The 22800-nt window shown below is 39.8% G+C and overlaps 1 protein-coding gene across 2 annotated transcripts; it reads left to right on the forward strand.

Annotated features, from left to right (window-relative positions):
* The first annotated feature begins 1648 nt into the window (after nt 1–1648).
* ca8 (carbonic anhydrase VIII) lies at nt 1649–21351 on the forward strand. Of its 2 annotated transcripts, none has more exons than XM_063461656.1 (9): nt 1649–1970; nt 7274–7465; nt 7718–7842; nt 10414–10509; nt 11733–11795; nt 11906–11954; nt 12362–12474; nt 15277–15471; nt 19404–21351. In XM_063461656.1, the coding sequence occupies exons 1-8, from the start codon at nt 1898–1900 to the stop codon at nt 15409–15411; spliced, it is 846 nt and encodes a 281-aa protein (XP_063317726.1). In that variant the 5' UTR covers nt 1649–1897; the 3' UTR covers nt 15412–15471; nt 19404–21351. The 2 variants fall into 2 exon arrangements, with proteins under 2 accessions (XP_063317726.1, XP_063317727.1); XM_063461657.1 differs by having other exon boundaries at nt 7280–7465.
* Nucleotides 21352–22800: the final 1449 nt, after the last annotated feature.

The raw sequence follows: 22800 nt of genomic DNA on the forward strand, positions 1-22800 counted from the left end.
TAAGTCCATCAGGCTGATTGAAATACCAGTATTAAATAGAATAATTAGAGGCTAAATTCTGCTGGTTTTGAGTAATATCTCAGCAGTTTCATTGTATTTAAGTATCACCACAAGAAAGTGGCTGTGAATTCTTTTGGTAAAACTTTGTAAAGCACAACAAGATCAAAGTTTTGTTATAACCTTTAGCAGCACAAAGGTGAATAGAGATTAAAGCTTGTTCGGTAATCACATAGATTATAATCTATGAAATTTCTACATTCGATTAGTTTGTCTTCATTTCTTTACATCTGAAGTAGAATATATCAGAGGGGTTCTTCATCTTCCGACTTACAAGGCGGTGGAAGGCATGCAGCCACTGACTGCTTTAATTATTAATAAAAGGTAAAGGAAACAAAACTCAAAGTAGTATGCAACAGTGTTCCTACCTAAAAAAAACAAAACTCCGCTCATAGCTTAAGGTCTTGTGTTTGATTACACAACCACCACACGTTCCGTCTCCAAACAGGGATTTAGTTGCTCTTCCTGGGTGATACTATTACAGTTTAAGAACGCTCATATGTCATTTCAGCAGGAACTCCTATAAGGTTTTTTGGGAGTCAGAGGGTAACAACCTGTTCTGTTACTTAAGTAAAAGGATATGTTGTGTAATTTAAAAATTTGAGTGCAAATTAGACTTCTGCACTTCCTCTTGGCTCTTGGAAAATCTAGCAAATCCCATGATTTGGTAACTTTGGGAATTTCAGATGGGGAGGACACTCCTGTTGGCTGTTCTTTAAATGCTGATGCTCCTGCACATCAGGGGAGCTCTTCTTCATTTAGCTTGCTCTGAGGACAGTTTCCAAGGACAGTTTCCTGATAAAGAATGTAGGGTAATTAACGAGAGCAGCCTGGAGGATATGGATTAGGAAAGGAGGGAATGAACAAAGGAAAAAATGTCAATACTATGAATTATTTGTCCCATTTGAGACTCCACCTCCCCAAAAATACAGTAAAATTGAAAAATATATAGTTAACTTACAAATGACAACAACTGGTAATTAAAGAATGTATAACAGGGTGAAATATAAAGCACTGTTCAGTGTTCAAACTCATTTGTGATAGGCCATGAAGTTGTAGCCAAAGGCTTCTGTGGGTGTTTGAGAGCCATTTTCTTTGTCCATCTTGAAGTCATCAAGTCTGAAGTAGAGTTGGCCTTTCACTTTCACTCTCATGCTGCTTTTTGCATGTTTTCTCAACCACTGCTGTTTCCTTCACCCAAGGGTGGATCTGTGGCCTCCAACAGAAACACCAGCATGACCTTCCTGCCAGCATTCCAGCACACACACATACACACAACCACTGTGGTTCCGAAAACAGCAGAAAGGGTAAAAGATCATAACAAATAAATCAAGAAAGAAAAAATAATTAAAGCCGATATGCTTTACAGTTTATTTTCACCTCTGAACACAGGGAGCATACAGGGCAGGGAGATGAAAAAGAAACACTGTTCTGACATTTTATGCCAGGGTGAGCAAGCACACCTGCAGAGACACAGAAAGGAAGAGAGAGAGAGAGGAAGAGAGAGAGATAACAGTAGAGCAAAGTAGTGAGAGAAAAGAGGCGGAGCAACACAGAGTAAAGAGCTGCTCAGAGAGGCAAAACAGTCTGCACACATCATCAGCTTGTCTCTTTAGGAGGACGAGAGCAAGAGAGAGTAAGAAAGTGGGATAAGAAGAAACAGACAGAAAAAAGGAAGAAAAGAGAAACTGCATCAGAGAAAAGAGCGAGTTGTTGTTGAGCTGGGAATCCATCCAGCAGACTTCAGTTTGTGTCCAAAACCAGTTAAAACCAGAGTGACGGGGAGCCTAGTGGGAGGACAGACTGGTTTCTAGCCACAGGGAGTAGACTGCAAAGCACCATGGCTGACAATGTGAACGAGGAGTCGGATTATACCCCGGGGAAAGATGAGCTGGACTGGGGCTATGAGGAAGGTAGGCTGGGCTCTCTCAGTATGTGAAGGGATGCTGGAGATGTGTGAAACGCTAAGGGTCAGGAGGAGTTTTAACCCAAAACTTTACACTTTTTAAAAACATTTAAAAAAAAAATACAGTTTGATTCTTTAGTTGGATTTGGGTTATACACTGTACAACATCTGACAGAACACTGGCTCCATTATGTTTTTAATGAACTACTAGTGGTTTTACTCTCTCATCTCCTATGTTGTAGGTTGCTCGAACGGCATGATTTACAGTCAGTGTTATATAGAAAAATATCACAAGATCAATATCACTTTTTGCTGGCAACAATATCAAGTTGCCAGCAAACCAGCTGTTTATCACTGCACTGCTAAAAGTATAGGAGACTTGCAACAGACAGTTGTTGGTCAGAGAGTTACAGCAGAGCAAAGATTTCCTTGGACTCTACAACTCATACAATAAAACTCAAAAATGACTTGGCATTAAGAGCTGTCACTCATATATCACTCATATACTCATATATCTTTGTCTACAGAGAAACTGAATAAAGCACATAAACACTTGAACATAGGTTACAAATATTACTGTCATGCTTTCAGTATGTCATGTAGTTATGTGTTCACTTTGTCTTTCTGCTAATGCTGCTTTTACTGAGCATCGAGGGATATACTGTCACACTGAACTGTGAAATTCTTACTGTAAGTATACTAAATTATATGGACACTATATTTGACATGCAAATACCTGGTTAGATAAGAGGAGATGAGAGGTTCCCACAGGAAATTCTTCATCTTAATTTATAAGCACAAGCACAGAACTTCCTTGCCATGAGCTGACAGAGCTTACTGCTGTGTAATAAGCAAAAGTTTCCTTTCTTAGGACTTAGCTAAGGTGTCAGTCACATAGACCTAGAGGTTGGTCGACCCCCTGACAACCTCTGGTCACCAGGGAAAAATGTTGCTGGCAAATCGTTGCTGCTATTGCCAGGTGAAATCAGCTACACCAAGAATCTGCTTGTGATAGCTTTGGTCACCTGCAGTTTGCATGGAAGACACAGACTTTTCTACAAAGAATTGTCATTTATGCCACAAGCTTTAGTCAAATTGGAACAAGTGCAGTATAAATTGGGTTAGGGTTAGGGCTAACCCTAACTTTTACTCTGACTGCAAATGTTCTCAATTTCTCATTTTCGTCACTCTTGGTTTCACTAACAGTTGGTGAGTAGTTTGCAAGTGTTTACAGAAATTTCAGCATCTTCCATATAAACTGCTGCAAAGGTGGCAGGCTGCTAGCAAGTAAAGCAAAGGGGGTTTCTCAAAGAAGGTTTTTGGTGTACCACTTTACATCTGCTTGCAAACACTTTCTTGATAACAACAGCCAGCAACTTCCAGCAACCACCCACAACCAGTTAAAGAAAGCACATTTTTCTGCTGCAACCAGTGAATTACAAGGTCACTGACTGACTGACTGGTCTGCGATTTGATCAGTTGATTTCACAGAGACTGCCAGAACCTCCAACAACCACTGAAGGTGCACATTTTCCCTGCTGAGTGGTGGCTATCAGCTGGCACAGTCATTTCTTGATTAGCGTACACATAAGAATGATATCATCTAACACTAAAGTTAACAACACCAAAATTTTTCCAATGGCTGAAGCAAAAAAACGTAATTACTCACAAAGCTAATTCCTTAATTTGAGGTCATTAAAGGAACAATCCGCAATCTAGTAGCGCCACTGAAATTCTCACTGCCTTTAGTAAACTGTTGTTAAGGCTTTAGTTGCTGAGGAAAGCGAGAATGTGACCACTCCCCCATGCTTCTTTGCTATGGTGTGAATAGTCAGCCAGTGAGGACCGTCTATCTGCAGTCCCAACAGAAAGGCACACTGTGAGGCCTGAGCTCCTTGTCTTGGAGGCAGATGGGTGTACTGGACTTTCCATGAACACGATACTGCCAGTGTGTGTTTCCTTTTTCTAAAAACACAGCAGGTTGTGCACATTGTACACATCTCTTACTGTTGCAGTCAGCTGAAAAGTGAAGCAAATTCTGTCTTTCAGTGGGATCACTTTCTCTACACTTTTTGCTCTTCACACTCTATTAAACTGATAGCAAAGGCATTACTATCTTACAAAATATTTCAGTGTTGTGCTGTGGACAGGTGACCTGTCTCATTTAGGACAGACTTGCCCTGTTTTTACAACTGCAGTCTGCTTAATTTTGTTTTTATGAACAGTAATCTCATTGTCACACTCACTGCAAGAAGTCCTGTTTACTAGACACTGAGAGGAAGCAGAAAGAAACTCAGGATCAGAATGAGGACAAGGCAAAAAGGAAGAGGGACTGAAGACCAGTTTTAGCCAGTCTCGTGTCCCCCACACGTTCTTCTGAAACCACCGTTTTCCTCTCAAGCACACACCCAGCTCTGTTTATATCACTTCAGGGGATATTATTTGACTTTGATTTGTGGCGACAAACCCCAATTTAAACCACAACTACTATTTATACAAACTTTAATTTAAAGTTTAGCAGTGCTCACCACCTATGTATATATATCTATATATATATATATCTATGTATATATATATATATATATATATATATATATATATATATATATATATATATATATATATATATATATATATATATATATATATATATATACATACATACATATATAGCAGCAAACTCCAATAAATAACTATCCATCCATCTTAATACTAATCAAACAGTTGTCTGTGTTGTAAAAGAAAATAACAGTGCCACTTATGGTACCATAAAATGGGCTTTCATTGTTACTAGGCTACCATTGCCATATTTATTATAATAATTAGAGGTTATGACTTTACTGCTTGTAGACTTGCTGATAAAAACATTTCTGACTCCCCTCTTGTATAAAACAGCCCCACGTTCCTCCAATAGGAAGAGCAAACGACCAGTCAAGTTGGATGACTTGTTGAAATCTTAACTGGTAACTGTACTCTAAACATACAATTCCCTGGTCTAGTACATGTTTGCTCACTTGCGAGGCTAGTGAGCAAGCACTAGCCATGCAAGTGAGCTTTGTTAGCATGGCTAACAAAACGAAGGGGATTTTTCTGGTATGGGAAAAAGACCAAAGCGAATGACAGCTGAATTGATTGTTCAGTTTCAGGGTCAGTGATTGGGTGGACCAGCTGTTGGTAAAATAAATCTCTAAAGGTGTATCTTAATTTGGATACTTGTGTTACTGGCACACAACATTAAGTACACAACATATTTACTTGTTTCCTACATGAATTTAGACTGATAGCATGTTCACCAATTAAAACCTGAGTTGTGAGTATGGCATTTGAAACCTTTGACTGCGATTGGATTGCTGCCTGCTGTCAGCATCTGATCACAGATTGTACAAACTTTCACCAAAAATCCAGAAGCGAAACTGCAGAAAGTTAGAAACTGATGTCATTGAGCGAAAGAAGAATTGAGCGAAGAAGTCAAATAGTGTTACTATTTTTATGACCGATTCCATGAACTCATTAGGGAAGTTTTTACAGATTTTCCCTCTAGATTTCACCGGAAGTCTTTTTGTAACCATAGATATCCATCCAATCCATCCATTCATCTGAGAGGCAGCGTACACCCTGGACGCCAGTCTGTTGGCAGGGCTTATTGCAACCTGGTACCCTTCATATGGCATGCAGATTAACCTCCTAAGGCCCGAACTCTTCCACGACATGCATTTTTAATTTCTCTTTGATATTTGGGCATATTGGGGCCCGATGAATGTAAAAACAAAGAATTTCCAGATTTTTTTTTTTACCTTATTTTTGTTTTTAAGAAAAATGAGAGCCACAAATGAGGATATTCATTTTAAATTTTGATAGAACAGTAGCAGTATAATGTCCTCGTAAGTAGATATCAGGCCCATGTAGAGCAAAATTGAGTATTTTGGTCAAAATAACCAAAAATGTGATGTCCACATATGTGGACGGCAGGCCCTAGGAGGTTAAGCCACTTCCACGCTGCTTTCATTTTTCTGACCCATAAACGATATTTGATGCTGCTTATGACTGCTCTGAATAAAGCTGTCAGTGAAAGCCATTATTTACCTCAAATGGTACTTAGGGAAGTACTTGATTTGAGGCACAGGATGGACGCCTATTTAACAATGACCAAGCCTTGGTCATTGTTAAATAGGCGTCATGGCTGACAATGTGAATGAGGAGTCGGATTATACCCTGGGGAAAGATGAGCTGGACTGGGGCTCATCCAGCCTCTCTCATAAAGTCAGCAAAGAGGCACAGAAAAGAAGATCAGACACCAGCAAGGGAGGATAACAAAGACAGACGCAACAACGTTGTCATCCCCTATGTAGCCGGTGTATCAGAGAAACTCAGGAGAGTTTTCTCCAAGCACGACATCCCAGTGTACTTCAGACCCAGCAGCACACTCAGACAGAAACTGGTTCACCCGAAAGACAAAACTCCAAAACACAGACTTAACAACGTGGTGTATGCTGTACAGTGCAGCGAGGAATGCCCAGACCTCTACATTGGAGAGACCAAACAGCCACTTCACAAGCGCATGGCACAACATAGAAGAGCCACCTCCACAGGACAAGACTCAGCAGTCCATCTGCATCTTAAGGACAAAGGTCACTCTTTCGAGGATGCCAATGTTCACATTTTGGACAGAGAGGACAGATGGTTTGAAAGAAGAGTGAAAGAGGCCATCTATGTCCACTGTGAGCGACCATCTTTGAACAGAGGCGGTGGTTTACGACACCAACTGTCTGCCATCTATAATCCAGTTTTGAGTTCCCTCCCCAGACGCCTTAACGCCCACTCACATCCTGGGCCATCTGACCTCAGGAATTCACATGACAAGGTGGGGCCAGGTTTCACAATGAGCTCACCTGAAACCCTGGCTGATTAGGTCCCACACCCGCTTTCACACCTTGGCTCATGTGATTAGAGGATCACCAGGGGGTCCTTTGTCCCTCTTTGGGGGGATACTCCCACTGGGTTTAAGTCTGGGACTCTCGGCCATTGACCTTAGAACTGAAGAAGCTTCTCGGATGAGAGGTGAAACATCTTCAAGCAACTTGAAGAAGTCCAGACGCTTTTCTTTGCTAACTCCTTTGACAGCTAGTCAAAGTTTGAACTTTGAAACAGCTGGTGCAACAGTTCCCTTTAATTTTAAGCGTGACTTGGCAGGACACTTAAAACTGTGCAACCATTTTTAATGGTCATGTTCTTAGTAACATATTTTACAACAATAATCTGAATGTATGCTCTATTTCATGTGCATTTTTATGCCTATTTTTGCTCATAAAGGTGTAGAATGGGGACTTCATTTCCCAGCAGCCAATGGCGAGTACCAGTCTCCCATTAATCTAAACTCCAGGGAGGCTCACTACGACCCGTCACTCCTGGATGTTGGATTGTCACCAAACTACGTGGTGTGTCGAGACTGCGAGGTCATCAATGATGGACACACTGTCCGCATTATTCTCAAGTCCAAGTCAGGTAACTCCCAGCAGCCATGACACCATGTCAGCAAACACAAATTGTTGACTAAACTGCTTTGAAACAGGACGCATGTATGGTTTTCGAGGTTTGGTAGGAGGTGATTAATGTATATTTTTCTAATAAGGGAAAACCAAAAAAGTTGCATCGCATCACAAATGACCCCTTTCTCTCACACCGACTATTATTCTGACCTATTTAGCCTTCTTCCTGTACGTGCTTGATCATAAACCCTCTGGTTTCCTGTGACAGTGGTTACTGGAGGTCCACTGCCAAGCGATCATGAGTATGAGCTTCACGAGGTTCGATTCCACTGGGGCAAAGAGAACCAAAGAGGATCGGAGCACACGGTCAACTTCAAGGCTTTCCCTATGGAGGTAAACCAAGGAGAAAAAAGAGAAAAAAGCAAGGCCATAACCAATGTTCCCTCTAAGCTGCGCACGTGCGCAATTGCGCACTGCTGGCACGGTCTCTTAAAATTAAAACTTTAACAATTCTGTTTTGCAGTGTTAGTAAGTGTCTGGCTGCTCCCGTATGGGATTAGAACGATGCCACCTTATCCCATAGTCCAGCCAATAATGCGATTCACATTCGTATATACGCAGCTAATCAACGTCGTTGACAGGCTATGACAGCGTCCTTATGTGCCGACACCGGTGTTTTAGCTAGCAAAGCGGCGTTGGAGATGGAGCAGGGCAGACGGAACAATTTACGGAAAAAGTGTTGACTTTATATCAGTTTTGATTTTGTGTTGATAGGCCACGTAAAACCAGAGTTATGATAAAAATATCTGCAATGTTTGGTTTTCTTCCTGAATAATATCGTTGTTTATATTTACTGCGAGAAGAAACGGTAAAAACTGCGTTTTATAAGGAAAACGCTCGAAAGCACTTCCACCTGTGAGCAAAAACAAAACCAAAAAACCCCCCACCCTTTCCTATTGGTCGAAAAAAGTACCATGTCGACCAATCAAAAATTGATATGGCAACGTGGCATCTAGTTGTTAAGAAACGGGGGAAGTTTTAGGAGTGACGGTGTTTTGAGATGTGAGAGATTTGAGATGTTTAGCGGAAATCTTGTGTAGTTAGTGTGTAGTGTAGTCAATAGTTTTGTTGTGTGTGTCAGAACAAAGAGGCGACTACTGAATGTTACAGGTTTTGCAGGAGTGATACATCTCCTGCTGTCAGGCCTGCAGGTATCAGGCTGTTGTTCTCCTTTATCTCATCGTGGACAGAAATTATTTTTTGGAGTGGCACAAATATTTTGTGTGGCATCAAATTTAATGCAGAACAGCTGATTGTTCTGTAAATAGTTTGAAATGTTTGTTTAAAAGCGCATTGGCTGCATCAAAAAAAAAAAAAAAAAATAGCTGCAAAAAACTTTGCAGCTACCAGACCACATACTCATACTCATAATACAAGTCAGAGCTTTATATATATATATATATGTATATATATATATATATATATATATATATATATATAACTTATATATATATAACTTATATATATATATATATATAAGTTAAAAAGTTCAAGTTATTTTTATTTCCAATAGTGTTAACATACTGCACAGGTCAATGACTAGATTTTTTTTACATTTTCATTGTAAGTGGGCTAAAGCAGTTAATTAAAAGTAGTCTAACATAAATGTAAATGCTGTAATTTGATTATTTTAATAAACCATGTAACTTGGAAGGATTAGATGGTGGCGTGACCACAGTGCACACGTCTAATGTTGCTCACAGTGGTCCAAGGGACCGCTCAGGGAGTTTGTGTGTTCGCTCAGACACATTAAAAATTAGAGGGAACATTGGCCATAACCACAAAGCACACCCCAAACACCAAAGAAATGCACTGATTTGTTTAGACTTCTTGTCTTCAGCTAACAGTGTAGTTTGATGAGTCCTTGAAGACAAAATCTTTTTTTTCTTTGAAAAGTATCCGCTTTGATATCCGAATAGCATTGTTCCACAGTCATAATCAAACATTCTGTGACTCCGTGTGTCTGTGAAATCTTTACGGTGCGTTCTCTGACAGTTCATCAAGAAATTCTACCACTACATCCAAAAACATACATTTATATTTTCATTTTTTTTGGTTTACAAATGTGTCAGCTGTTTCTACTTTGGTTTTTACTCCAAGTTAGGTCAATCCCATTTTTATCTTGTCATCTACAACAGCTTTGCATTTCCCAAAACTGGACTCCATCTTCAAATACTAATGTTATAAATTCTGGTTAACTTTCTTAGATAACGTTCCTGCACAATATAATATCTGGTATTTTACTGGACCTCAAGGTAAATACCTAATAAATTCCTAATTATTAGGACACCAAAAATATATGAATCTGACAACAGAACATTGGACTTGCTGGTCTACAAATGTCCCATTTTCCCATTTTTAGTGTTTGTTGGGCCGTAGTCAACAAGGGAAAATTGTGTGAAGAGAGCTTGGCTTATTTGAAGACAGAATACAGTTTACTGTGCCGATTGTACTGAGCTCAATCTATTGCAGATATTATTCTCAGTACAGCTCAGTGTTTCTTTCCATTCCTGTTTGTAGCAGCAGAACTACCCTTTTAAGATAGCTTCTGTTTCCTTTTACAAAACACATTATCAGTTCTCAGTGCAGAAGGCTACTAATAATGAAACAGGCAGCTCAGAGATTGCAAAGATATTATACATTAATGTTTTTTCCACTGTGTCTGTTATAGTAAGACACAAAGCATGGCAGCTGTAAGTCTTATCATGTATAACTTCAGTCTGGTCTTGTATTTACTGCTTTCAGGGTCGAAGCTTTGCACACGTCCCTTTGTTTATGTGAAAGCCCTTACAAAAAGCCTTCAGTCACCACAAGCTGATGCTTTCTCACTCACTCACAACTTGTCCTCTCTACAGCAAATGCCACTCAATCACAGATTTTAATGTGTTGTTTCTCTGTGTGCAGCTTCATCTGATTCACTGGAACAGCACTCTGTTTAACACATTGGAGGATGCTCTAGGGAAGAAGAATGGAGTACTTATCATAGCTCTTTTTGTGCAGGTAAGCATCCAGAGCCAGAAGGCTGGCAAAGTGACCTGATAAAGGATTGATTTACAATGTCTGTTTATTCATAGCCAAGAAACTATTTTCTATCAGTCAGAAACATCGTTAAAGTCAGTGTCTTTTCAGTCCTGGAAGTTAGGAGGTGGAGCATTCATGGAATGAAGTTGTTTTTCCTGCACATTCCACATATACTTGTTATTGTTAACTGGGAAATCTGGGGGCCCAATACTTTGAACTCTTTGTCAAGTGTTGTGTGTATTATCCTACTGAAAAAGACCAGTGGCATTAATGAATACTTTCTCCACAGAGAAATACGTGTTCTGCAGTAATGTTTAGGCAGGTCAAAGCAAAATCTACATGAATGCAACTGAGGCTTACCAGCAGAAAATCAAACATAAAACAGATGCATTTTTTTCTCCATGCTTAAAAAAAGACATTTAAACACACCATTTCTCCCTGTTAAGTGTAGCTCAGGGGAAGTGCCGTTTAAAAAGGCTGTCCCATTTTCTATGTATATGATCCAGCTACAGAGTGCTTGGTGACATCTTATGCAGCCTGTGAATGCTCAGTTAAACACAAAGTAAAAGTGCTGTCTTTCTGTGCAGTTCTAAGTTATATGCTGGCTCCCTAAACTGGGACTGAGCCCGTTTTAAGTCTAGTCTTGACATACATTTTTATAAACATTTGCTTTTATCAGCCCTAATGTGCTTTCCTTCCTAGTATTGTAAAAGCTGTTTTCCTAAATGAGTGATCAGATAACTTCTAGATATGCTTGGTGTGACCTGAGAATGAGTCAGTTTGGAATGTATTGTTTGCCACGTTCCTGTGAAATTCCCCTGATTTACATACTTAATGCATTTTATAAGGAATAATCCTCAGCTCCTGAAATGAGACCGGCTTTTCAAGAGCTCTCAGTAGACCTCTTGAAAAGCTAGTCTGCTGAGAAACCTGCTCAAAAACCTTGACAAAAAACAGTGGCTACCTCACTCTTTCTTCAACCCAAAACATTCTTGACCTTAGGCCTAACACTACACACATCCTGTTCTCAACAGAATTCTTACTTCATTTCCTGTTTACTTCCTGCAGACATAAAAGTATAAAAGTCCTGCTTAAACACAATCACTGGTAGCATTATCGTTATCAACTACATAAGTTCAAGCTGAAATAAGGACTACTTTGTCAGTTGTGAAACCAAACATGCTTGTTTTTTTTTTTATCAGATTGGTAAAGAGCATCTGGGACTGAAGGCCATCACTGAAGTTCTCCAGGACCTGCAGTACAAGGTGTGACTGAATTAAAAAAAAAAATCAGAGCAGATGAAAGCATCTTAAGATGTTGGATTTGTAGGATGCATGTACAATGAGAATAATTATCTTTGTGTTAATGCCACCAGGGGAAGAGCAAGATAATCCCCTGCTTTAATCCCAACACTCTGTTACCTGGTAAGCAAGAATGTCTTGAGCACTGATACAGATTTGTAGCTATTGCCTCCTGATAAATGGTAAATGGCCTGTATTTGTATAGCGCTTTACTAGTCCCTAAGGACCCCAAAGCGTTTTACACAACCAGTCATCCACCCATTCACACACACATTCACACACTGGTGATGGCAAGCTACATTGTAGCCACAGCCACCCTGGGGCAAACTGACAGAGGCGATATAACACCCATACGATTGTAATGTTGGTGTGAGATAAAGTTGAAAAAAAAAAATGCAGATCATGTCGTCATTTCAGAAAGTCAACTGCATGATGGGATGAAGAAATTGTTTTTGTTCAGCCTTGAGAGCTGAAAACAATATCATCAAAGTATAACTGATGTTTGCTTTTCCCACAAAACCTGCCCACAGATCCATTACTGAGAGACTACTGGGTGTATGAAGGATCTCTGACTACACCACCTTGTAGTGAGAATGTGACCTGGATTCTCTACCGTTACCCTCTCACCATCTCACAGTTACAGGTAAAACAAATAAAGCAGGTAAAGTAAAGCATCCTCTGCCTTTTTAAGTTTTTTTTGTTTTATTATTTTTCTTACGAGTTACGAGTTACTTATTCTGTGTTGTGCCATCGACTTAGCCAGAGGTTGTTTGGTTTCCCCAATGTATAAATCCTGGCAATCCTCCTTAACAGCGTACACTATATTGCTCTGTTTGTGTCAGGGGACCTGATCCTTGGGGTGGACCAATTTTTGGCTCAGCGTGTTTTGGGGTTTAAAAGCCAGGGATGCAGTGTTTAGAGAAAATGCGTCTCAGCTGTTCTGATACTCCTGACACATACAGGATCACTACAGGTTTTCACTTAACCACATTTACTCAGGGCCTTCTTGATGTGATGTTCTTCTGCTTCGCTGGCTGCGGAGTCTGTGGGGATGGTGTTCCCTCTATGTTGCAGCATCCTGATGACGCCCAGTTTGTGCAGCAGTGGATGATGAGAGTCAAATCTTAAATACTGATCCGTATTCGTAGGTTTGCGGTACACACCAACCTTTAAATGTCCCCCATTACTGATGGAAATCTCACAGTCTAACAAGACTAACCTGTCTTTTTTTTTATTTTTCATTTTTCACTGAAAATTTTACGTCTAGATAAACAGAATCAACTCTTTAGTATTTCCTTACCTGGATGGCTGAGCATGCATCAAGATCTATTAAGTGGTGAATATTAAGAATATTAGCCTAACACTGATATACAAAATTTCTGTTACTAGTGAATAGTCTGTTTATCAGCAAAAAACTTTTTTTTTTATCTTATAAGACAACTTATAGATATCTGCTGCAGCAGTAAAATAAAGTAGACATCAGCAAAATTATAGGCCATGAATCATACATGGTAACGGCTACCCATGGCAAGTGTAAGCCAATCAGTCACATTGCTTTTACTGACGTGGCTCTTCTACTGCTTTGAGTGTCTGTACTGTTCATGTTTGAGGGGGTTTCTCATTTTCTACATCCTGTCTTATACGATCAATATGTCCTGTATGTATTTTTAAATTGCACAGTAATGCTAGCCCACAGCTCTCTAGCAGTTACTCACAGTACAGGAAACCTTTACACTCACTACCAATCAATAAGTCTGTCAAGTTTCTTTTGATACATTTTTATTTGAATTTAGCCTTTGGGTCTCTCATGCTTTACTCCAGCAGCCTGATGTAAAGGATGATGACAGTAACCCTCTGACATTTAATTCAGGCTTTCATGTTCCCTGCTCTCTGCTCCATTGAACCTGCAGAAATGCCAACAGAAAGGATGACTTCAGGCTCCCTCAGGCCATGCCCTATTGTGAATAATAAAAGCTGGAAAGTATGAATGGGCTAAAGATGATTAATTTTCTTATTTTTAGATGATAACAAAGCCGATCCTGCAAACAGGTGGTATATAGTATGTGTTTAAAGTTTTAAGTTAAGCCATTTTTATGGCTCCTTCCGCAACTATTAGTGCTTCTTGTTTGCAGCGTACAAATAGAAGTCCTAAAAGCAAACACTAAAACAGAAAAATCTTCAGCTGGGTTCTGGTTTTATGAGGGGCGTAAGTATAAAACCTGCCAAGTGTTAGGCAGTTCAGACAGCAGCTAGTTTCTCATCAGTTGATAAGTAGGCCCAAGCAGTGGGTTACACTAGAATAATATAGTCCTTTAACTATGCTATACATGCGACCTTCTGCCTGCCACCCTTTCCATTACATTTATCTCTTCATCCCTTTAAAGTAGAAAAGCAAAGTGTAAAAAAACACAGTTAACTCCAGCACACTGACCTCTATGCTGTTTTTTATGCCTACTCATGTACTGTGCTGCACGTTACTGTTCTTCTTTCTGTAACATGTTCTGTAACCACAGCAAGTATTTTAAAACAGCAGGTCCTTCTTACCTAGAATACACACCTCAAACATCCGGCTATTATTGACTGTGTGCATGTGTGTGTGTGTGTGTGTGTGTGTGTGTGTGTGTGTGCTCAGTGAATGTGTATACATATCAGGTAGTTACTATGCCTACTATGTTGTTAGTATGTTGTAATGCACTTTGACAGCGTGCTATAAAGATTTCCTCTGTGAAACAGCTGCATGGCTGCATAAAAAGCCTCATATTTGTTTTGCCTGATATTGCTACCCCCTGTACAGTATGTGTGTGTAGATCATATCTGCACTTGCAACATTTTCTCATGAACAGGAAGTCAGGTGAAAGATTATTCTGATCTGAGAATTTAAAAAAGCCCAGAATGCTCTTTTTTGTAGATGACCAGATCTGTCGAGCTGTTGTATTCAGAGATGAGTAAAAATGGTTCGTTTGTCCATCTGACATGCTAACCCAAAGCAAATAGTGAAATCACCAGAAATAACCCCTCCACTTTCTCTGTTATGAGGAATCACATATAGCTTTAGTCCTTCCTTTTTATACCCACAAGCTTGTTTTTAGGAAGGTGAAAGTGAGGCTCTGAAGACTTTCTCCTACAGCTGACAGTTTGTCAGATTTTTTCCTTAGACTGAATAAACACCTGCAGCAACACAATGCAATATAAAGTGAAGGCACAGTGGAACTTAAACCCACAATAACCACAGTGCTTGTCTTGTCGTGGTAAAAAAAAAGAAAAAAAGAAGAAGATTTCTATTCTAATACAGGGTAAGACATCAGAGCATTTTAAATTAAATTAAAGTAAATTATGATAATTCTAAAATTCAGAAAGGAGGATTTTCTGGTGAAAAAGTAGCCCTGCGTCTCCAAGACCTCAAACGACTCCCTCATTTTCTGTGTAAACATCTTTGTCATTGCAGATTGAGGAGTTTCGAAGACTACGGTCCCACGTCAAAGGTGCGGAGCTGCCAGAAGGGAATGATGGGATGCTGGGGGACAACTTCCGTCCCACCCAGCCGCTCAGTGACCGGACAGTTCGCGCTGCCTTCCAGTGACTCCCACTTTCCACCGCCATCTCAGACAAACTGTGGGACCTACAGATACAATGAAAGAAGGTAACATTGTCACAGTGAGTTACACTTCAATACAGTGTTCTGAGGTGGTCACGTCCTACTTTGAGGAAAAGGGTTTGTCTTTTCATATAGGGTCAAACCTATTAATGGAACGCATCCCTGGTATTGGACACCTTTCTTGCAGAGGGTTAAAGACAGATAATAGCAGTTTGTTAGGAAACAGTGACAGTACAATAGCAAATACAAAGTATTATTAGCAAATTTTTTTTAATCAAGATGGTTTAAGATGATATTCACGCTCATTGTAACTCTGAGCCTCTGAGCGTGTTGTTGTACAGTGAATTTTTCTGACAACTCCCTACTGCTGTAAAAAAACCCCCCGACAAACAGCTGTTGATGCCCTCAGTGAGATCAAACTACAACAGCAAATCTGATGCAACTAAACCCAGAAACAGTGAGCTGAACAGCTCTAAAATGCTGTTTGGCTCACTGTAGATGGGGAATCAATAATTATCTGTAGAGTGATGACTGATATTTGAAAAAGTAACTATCACTTGCTCTACTTACCACCAAACACTGTATTTTTAGTCAGTTCAGCACATTTCCTCATGAGGGACAGAATTTTAATGAACTAGGCATACTGTCCCTGAGGTATTTGGGCCCTCAGAATCCATGGCACATACTAGATCAGGCCCTGGAAGAACTAACCCAGTTTAGTTACTAATGTGGGACCAGCCTATATACAGCACAAAGTGCATGGAGAGATCCCAGATTTAGCTCAGCAGCACTGCAGGAAGAAGGCAGGGCAGAACTTTAGGACATCAGAACAGAGCAGGACGCCTAAAAACGTGATGACTGCAAAAGTGTAAGGCTAAAACAAACAACCTTGTTTACTATTTTTAATGTACTGATGTGAAATAAACACAAATATTAAGCAGGTACGTCACTTTCCCCAAACATTACATAATTACAGGTGAGGTCACCTAGTACTGTTTAGATCAAAACAAATGCTTCATTTTTGAAGATAAACATTTTTGCGTTATTGGTTATTAGTCTGCATTCCTTCATTCTTATGGTGTTTCTACACTGTTTTGAAGTTTTGAAGAAGAAGGAGGAATATTTGTAGCTTTTCAGACCTCATTCTGGCTCAGTGTTAAAGATAAGAGCACAAGTGCCTCTTGTTAAATACGAATGAGCGACGGTGGGCAGAAGCAGTGGCCTTTTCTCACATCTCTACACTATCAGTTAGCCTTTTGCAACATAATGTCACTGACAGGAACACAGTGTCTGCCTTGCAGTAAATTATCTCATCTGACATCGATGTAGCATCTGTAACTGTTTAAATCAGAAACTAAAACATGCTGAATTTGAGTTCATAGTCTGGGTAATGCTTTGCCACATGCGTGGCAATATAATGCTGCTAAATAGCTTCTAACTTTTGTTAGTCCTACATGAATGGATAAAACCCATGCCCACGTCACGGGCTTGGCTCAGCTTACAGAAAGTCTGTAAGCTGAGCCAAGAAATGCCAGAAAAACCTTCTGCAGAACCACATGGAATGATACTACAGAGAGTTCTACATGAGCTAACCTGTAAAATCAGTGGTGTGTCACTTTAAATGTCCAGAGGAAAACTGAGTGTTTCCATGTAGTCATGGTGTTTTGGGAATTGCGATCGCATAATGAGTAAAACTGTCAGTTTACTGGCTTTATTTGAAATGAGTCATTTTGCCCAAAACAGCTATTTTTGCAGTTGTAACAGCTAACAGTGAACTCCCAGCTAGTGTTTACCCGCTGAAGGCTACACGGTAGAGCTCTTCAGGGTCATATAATTCTTATAGCCCTGTGATACCACAGAATGCTGTGGAAGATCTGAACTGACGTCCACTTAGGCCAAAGTCAAAGGACACAGACGAGAGTAACAGACGGAGTAAAAACTGAAGCAGAGGACAAAAAGTGAGGCCTTGTTGAGAGCGAGGAAGTAGAGGGGTAATTTGGTGAAAGGAGGTAAAAATGCCAGAGGGATGAAAGAGGAGTGAGCGAGCAGAGGGAAGAAAATGGAAAGAAACAACAGAGACTATTGTCTATGGTGTAAACGGATACTGATCTGGTCCCACCAGCAAATAACACCTAAGACAAGAGTTCAGACTATGGGAAAGACAACCCCTGGGGGAAATAGAGCCCCAGAGGTGGAGTTAAAAAAATATTTGTATGAAGTGTTATACGTAAGTAGGATTTTCAGGTATCTGTACTTGGGTTTTTATTTTTTTGATGACTTTTTGCTTTTAATCTATGCATTTTTACACAAATATCTGTACTCAAAACAGGCTTCTTTCTTCAAGTTCATTGTGTTTGAAGCGAGTATTTTTTCATGTCACTATGTGTGACATGAAACATCAACCTGGACATAAATTAAGGGATTAATAACAGCCATTAATTATAACACATAAAAGACAATCCTATTAGCTTACTACAAGCAAAGAGAGGAAAGAGGCTAAAACATATGCATATGCATGAATAATTTATAGGAGCATGCTCTGAGGTTAGAGTAGGTCTGAACCATCTGGAACAGCATTTTTGGTGCAGAAACTGTGGTCATTGTGCTTCTGTTATCACCATGACAGCTGTAAGCATGAAACAGACTCCAAAGAAGCTCCCGAGATACAACGGCTTAAAGTTGACAGGTTTTATTGTTACAAAGGGAGGTTTCTCCAAGGGAATTTAGTATGGGTGCATGGGTGAGTGGCGCAGTGGTGATTTGAGTTTTTGATTCACAATTGAGTTGTAATTTCTTCAGCTGTGAGTTGACGAGCAAACTGTGGGGGAGCCAATGGTCAGATCTGTTCAAATTTGATCAATGGGAGGCTGAGCAGGCAGGTAAGTCTGGCGGGTGAAAATTTGGAGCAGGCAGACCAGCTTGACAGAGACAGGTAAGAGTAAAATAAACACAAGGAAGTGGATACTTGGACAGGTCTGAGAGTCATAGAGGAGCCTAAAAAGGAAGGTTTTGGAGTTCTGCGGTCAAAGTTCAGACTCACACCAGATTGAGATACTTTGGCATGACTTTAAGCAGGCCTTCAATGCTAAAAATGCTCCAAGGTGGCAGAATTAAAACAATTCTGCAAAAAAGAGTGGGCCAGAATTCCTCCTCTTCTTTGTGTTTGTGTTACTTTTGTTCAGTTGTGTGACCAAAGAGCTACGCAAACAGAGACCAATGCTGAACCAGCATGGGAGTAAGTATTTAATAGATTTAGTTGTGCAAATAAAGATCCTGCCTTGCAGCCCTGGCTATCTTAGGAAAATAGCAGGGGATCAGACTAAATAATAACAGTAGAGTTGTTACCTTGAAATATGAAGTGCCTTGAGGCAGCTGTTGTTGTGATTTGGTGCTATGTAGATAAAATGAAATTGAACTGATTTTGGGGCGACATGAACAACATTATTTTCAAACTTCTGAGTTGACTTCATTTGTCAGAACAGTGAAAACAAAGCAACCCTGGAGCTGAGTTAAGACAATAGGGCATATCTGCTACCAAACAACCGATTTCATATCATTCTGGAATTGATGTTCTACCAAGAGATGATTTTGTTTGTTTGTTTGTTTTCTTTTAGCAGCCAGATTTCTTTCTTTTTTAAAAATCCAAACACTATAAAGTTGTTCTGAATTCTCTTTGGCAATGAACTTTCTTCCCACCCTGCTGCAACATGTGCCTCTTTTTGGCTCACTAGCTCAGCTCACATATATGTGATTTTATGTGGTACGTTCGAAGGAAAAAATAGTGAACTTTTACTGAGGCTTTTTAACACCTCCTTCTACGACACCTCAGTTTTGCTGGAGTTTCTTTCTCCTGTCTAAAGTAATTGGTTGTAAAAGTACAAACGTAGCATTTCCATCTGTGTGTTACAGCTTAGCTGCTGGACACATCTGGTTTCTCTCATTCTCCTAATCACATCCATATTTGTCTTTTCTTACAGGAGAGAAGAAAGAAGAGGCGTGAAGAGAGTAGCAGCAGTGCAAGGATGTGGTTCTAGATCAGCCGCAGATTAAGAGTGAAGGTGGACAAAGAAGCTATTGATTACACCCCTTTACAGTGTGCGCGTGTGTGTGTGCTTAAGTGTAGTCTCTACACCCTCCTGCCCCTCCCTTTTAACATATGTAAAATCCCCCTCTGTTTGTGTACTGTAGTGTGGTATTGTGTTAATCTGCTGTGTGTGTCCTGGTGACAGGAGGCTTATTATCAGCCCATCTCTGCTGTCAAAACGAAAGGAAGCTTGAACCACAGATGTGGTACCTAGACACATCCGTGCGCGTACACACACACACCTACACACACACACGCACACACATCCTTTGTACATTACGTGAATACAGGACGTTAATTATGCAAGACTGTACACATTTTACACAAAGTTTATGTGCTTATTTGGAGCTAAATTTCAAATGAAGTCACACAAAGAAAATATACACGTGTATTAAATCAAGCATCCAGCAAGATCTTAAAAGAAATCATGTTTCTATACAGCCTCTGTTTGAATCTTTTTAGTAAATCTCCATTGTTAGTATTTCTTTATTAAATGTCCCCCAAAGGGCTGGAGAGAGACAGCTGAAGGCAGGTGTACTGGCTGGAATTCCATTTTCTGAATATTATTGGAAATTATGCACTGAAGGAATCTTTGATCTGAATAATTTTCCATTATTTCCATCAGCTTCCTGTACCTGATGCATTTTCACATCCGCACTCTTGAGGTTGGGCTCATTTTGTAGGTTAACCCTTCAATCCAATGTATTTTGCTTATTTTCCAGCTCAATATTTGAATTCTGGGACTAACATTGTTTAAAGGTTCAAAATAATCCATATTTACAAGGTGTTACTCTCCATGCCACTACCACACTGCTGCACCAGTTTGTGAAACAACTACTTTTAAGGATAAAACATCAATTTTTACATGCATCCTGAACATTCTCAATATTTCTGAGGCTAACAAATAATATCCAGAACATCCTAATAACAAGGAAAAAAAATAATTTGTGCAAATTTATATTCTTGTGCATTTTTACATGACAAGTAAAGTAAGTAAAATAAAAAAAATGAGTTGGTTAACTTTAAAACGGCACCATCAACTTTTTATTTTGGCAAAGCAATTTATGTTAATGTCACTGAGCTTATAGTCAAGTCATCTTCGCTTATGACCTGGATTACTCCCTGCAAAGCATAAACATGATGCAACGATGCTGTGTGCACAGATGTGGGCGGTGAGCCAACGCACTGCAAGGCAAGCATCTCAGCTTGTATTTTGTTTTGTATTTGAGACCACCTCTCTCTTGACAAACAGGTTTGAACAGGAGGTGGGTGAAGCTAGGTGCCTGAGATGACCATATTAGGGATATTCTCTCTCTCTGACATCATAAAAAGTTTAGAGTTAAAAAAACGTTTGATGCCTGAACTCACGGGGGTTACTTGTACATATGCTGACCTCATTATTTGAATCTTAATATGAGTGTCCAGCATTGAGACTATGTTCCTGAAAACCAGGGCAAAGCACAGTCAGTCCACCTTATCGTTTAGATACATTTCTGACCAAACTAACACACAAACTAAAAAACTATACAGCCCATCATGAACCAGCAATTCTGAATAAAACAGTATTATGCTGGGTGTCTTCACACAATCAACAGCTTTAATACTGAATATCAGTGTTCCTACTGAACTTTCAAATCCCATTCATCAGTGGGACACTGCGGCCACTACCACGTCTTATGTGTTACTAGCACTGTTTTTTTTTAAATTTTATTTGTGTATGTGTCGGTGTATTTGTGTATTTGAATGCCTGGCCTAACTGTATGTGACTAACTGATCTGGCATAAACTGTGAGAACTGATGACTTTTACTGTAAAGCAACAATAAACCTGACACACTGACTTACCAAAACTCTGAAAAGAAACTGTGTTTTTCTTGACAATGAGCCATATCTAACCAAGCGTCATGAAAAAAAGACAAATCAAACAAGGAAAATAAACACTGTTTGTGTATCCAGTATGATATAAAGATTAATGAATTATTTTAGGAAAGAACCTAAAGAAATATGGAGACAATTATTGCAACTGTGTACTATGAACCTGTTGCCTCTGGAATGGTTGCTTTGCAGACTGTAACTGATCATGCACTCAGTTGTCACCGCCATAGGAACTTTGGTGCGCCATGATAGTGATAAGGTGGCAATAAGGTAGAGTAAGTCGTCTATCAGCTTGCTATCAGTTTGCAGTTAAATAGGGTCAAGCTGGCAATTACATATAATCTGTTTGTGATAATACAACAATTAACTGTGTTAATCTTTTGCAAACATTTACAGAAATGTAAATGTGCACAGAAAATATGATGTAGGCTTTAGGAAACTGTGCTCTGATATAGGAATACAACCAGAATACAACCACTGGGAACCAGTTAAGTCCCTTATCGTAAAGAGACACAGATGATTTGCGCCCATCAGCATATACCCACTCGGATTAATTTCAGTCTGCTTGAATCTGTCTGTCTCTATAAATTAGATAGCAGTCATTTGCAAACTCCTGCCTGGAGACAGGTCACCTTGTGCAATCAAAAGAAGCCAAGCAAAGGTTGAAGGTGTTGGATGCTTAACCTCTGGGCCAACAGTTGTTTGATGTGACTGGTTGCAATCAGTTGGTGGATGCAAAAATATTTTCTGCAGTCAAAAGACAACCACCAACTTTTGTGATCATCAGATTTCATGATTCTGATGCTGTGCATGTTGTGCTCACTCAGGTGGCTAAGAGTGCGAATTAAAACTTTTCAGAATGACCACCTTAATCCCACAATGAAGAATCTCTGCCCTGACATGACTGTTTTTTTTTAAGATTACGGTGGTCCCATGCATATAGCACAAAGAGCCATTGAATCAATCGATGAGTATGAATATGATACGAATCATCTGTTTTTAACTTCACATCCCATCAGCGATGGGAGAGTTCGTACATATAGGTCACCAACATCAAAACAATAAAATGAGGGAATACCTTTTAAATGAATGGTGTTCTATCCAGAGCTCCAGACACTGAAGCTGCTCTTATGTGCTTTATGTAGTTTTTCTTTAATTCATTATCCATTGGTATCTATGATGTCAATTTTTGTCTTTTCGGGCGATCGTGGCTCAAAAGTTGGCAGTTCGTCTTGTAATCGGAAGGTTGCCGGTTCGAGCAACAGTCTCGGTCGTTGTGTCCTTGGGCAGGGCACTTCACCTACCGCCTACTGGTGATGGCCAGAGGGGCCGATGGCGTGATATGGCAGCCTCGCTTCTGTCAGTCTGCCCCAGGGCAGCTGTGGCTACAACTGTAGCTTGCCTCCACCAGTGTGTG

This window comes from Pelmatolapia mariae, linkage group LG18 (genome assembly GCF_036321145.2).
Source record: "Pelmatolapia mariae isolate MD_Pm_ZW linkage group LG18, Pm_UMD_F_2, whole genome shotgun sequence".
Lineage (NCBI taxonomy): Eukaryota > Metazoa > Chordata > Actinopteri > Cichliformes > Cichlidae > Pelmatolapia > Pelmatolapia mariae.

What these genes read in the sequence shown, in the direction of transcription:
- ca8 (XM_063461656.1), top strand. Translation starts at nt 1,898, where the DNA reads ATGGCTGACAATGTGAACGAGGAGTCGGATTATACCCCGGGGAAAGAT. An exon ending in TATTCTCAAGTCCAAGTCAG is followed by an intron (nt 7,466 to 7,717) that starts GTAACTCCCAGC and finishes TTCCTGTGACAG; the next exon opens with TGGTTACTGGAGGTCCACTG. An exon ending in TCCAGGACCTGCAGTACAAG is followed by an intron (nt 11,796 to 11,905) that starts GTGTGACTGAAT and finishes TAATGCCACCAG; the next exon opens with GGGAAGAGCAAGATAATCCC.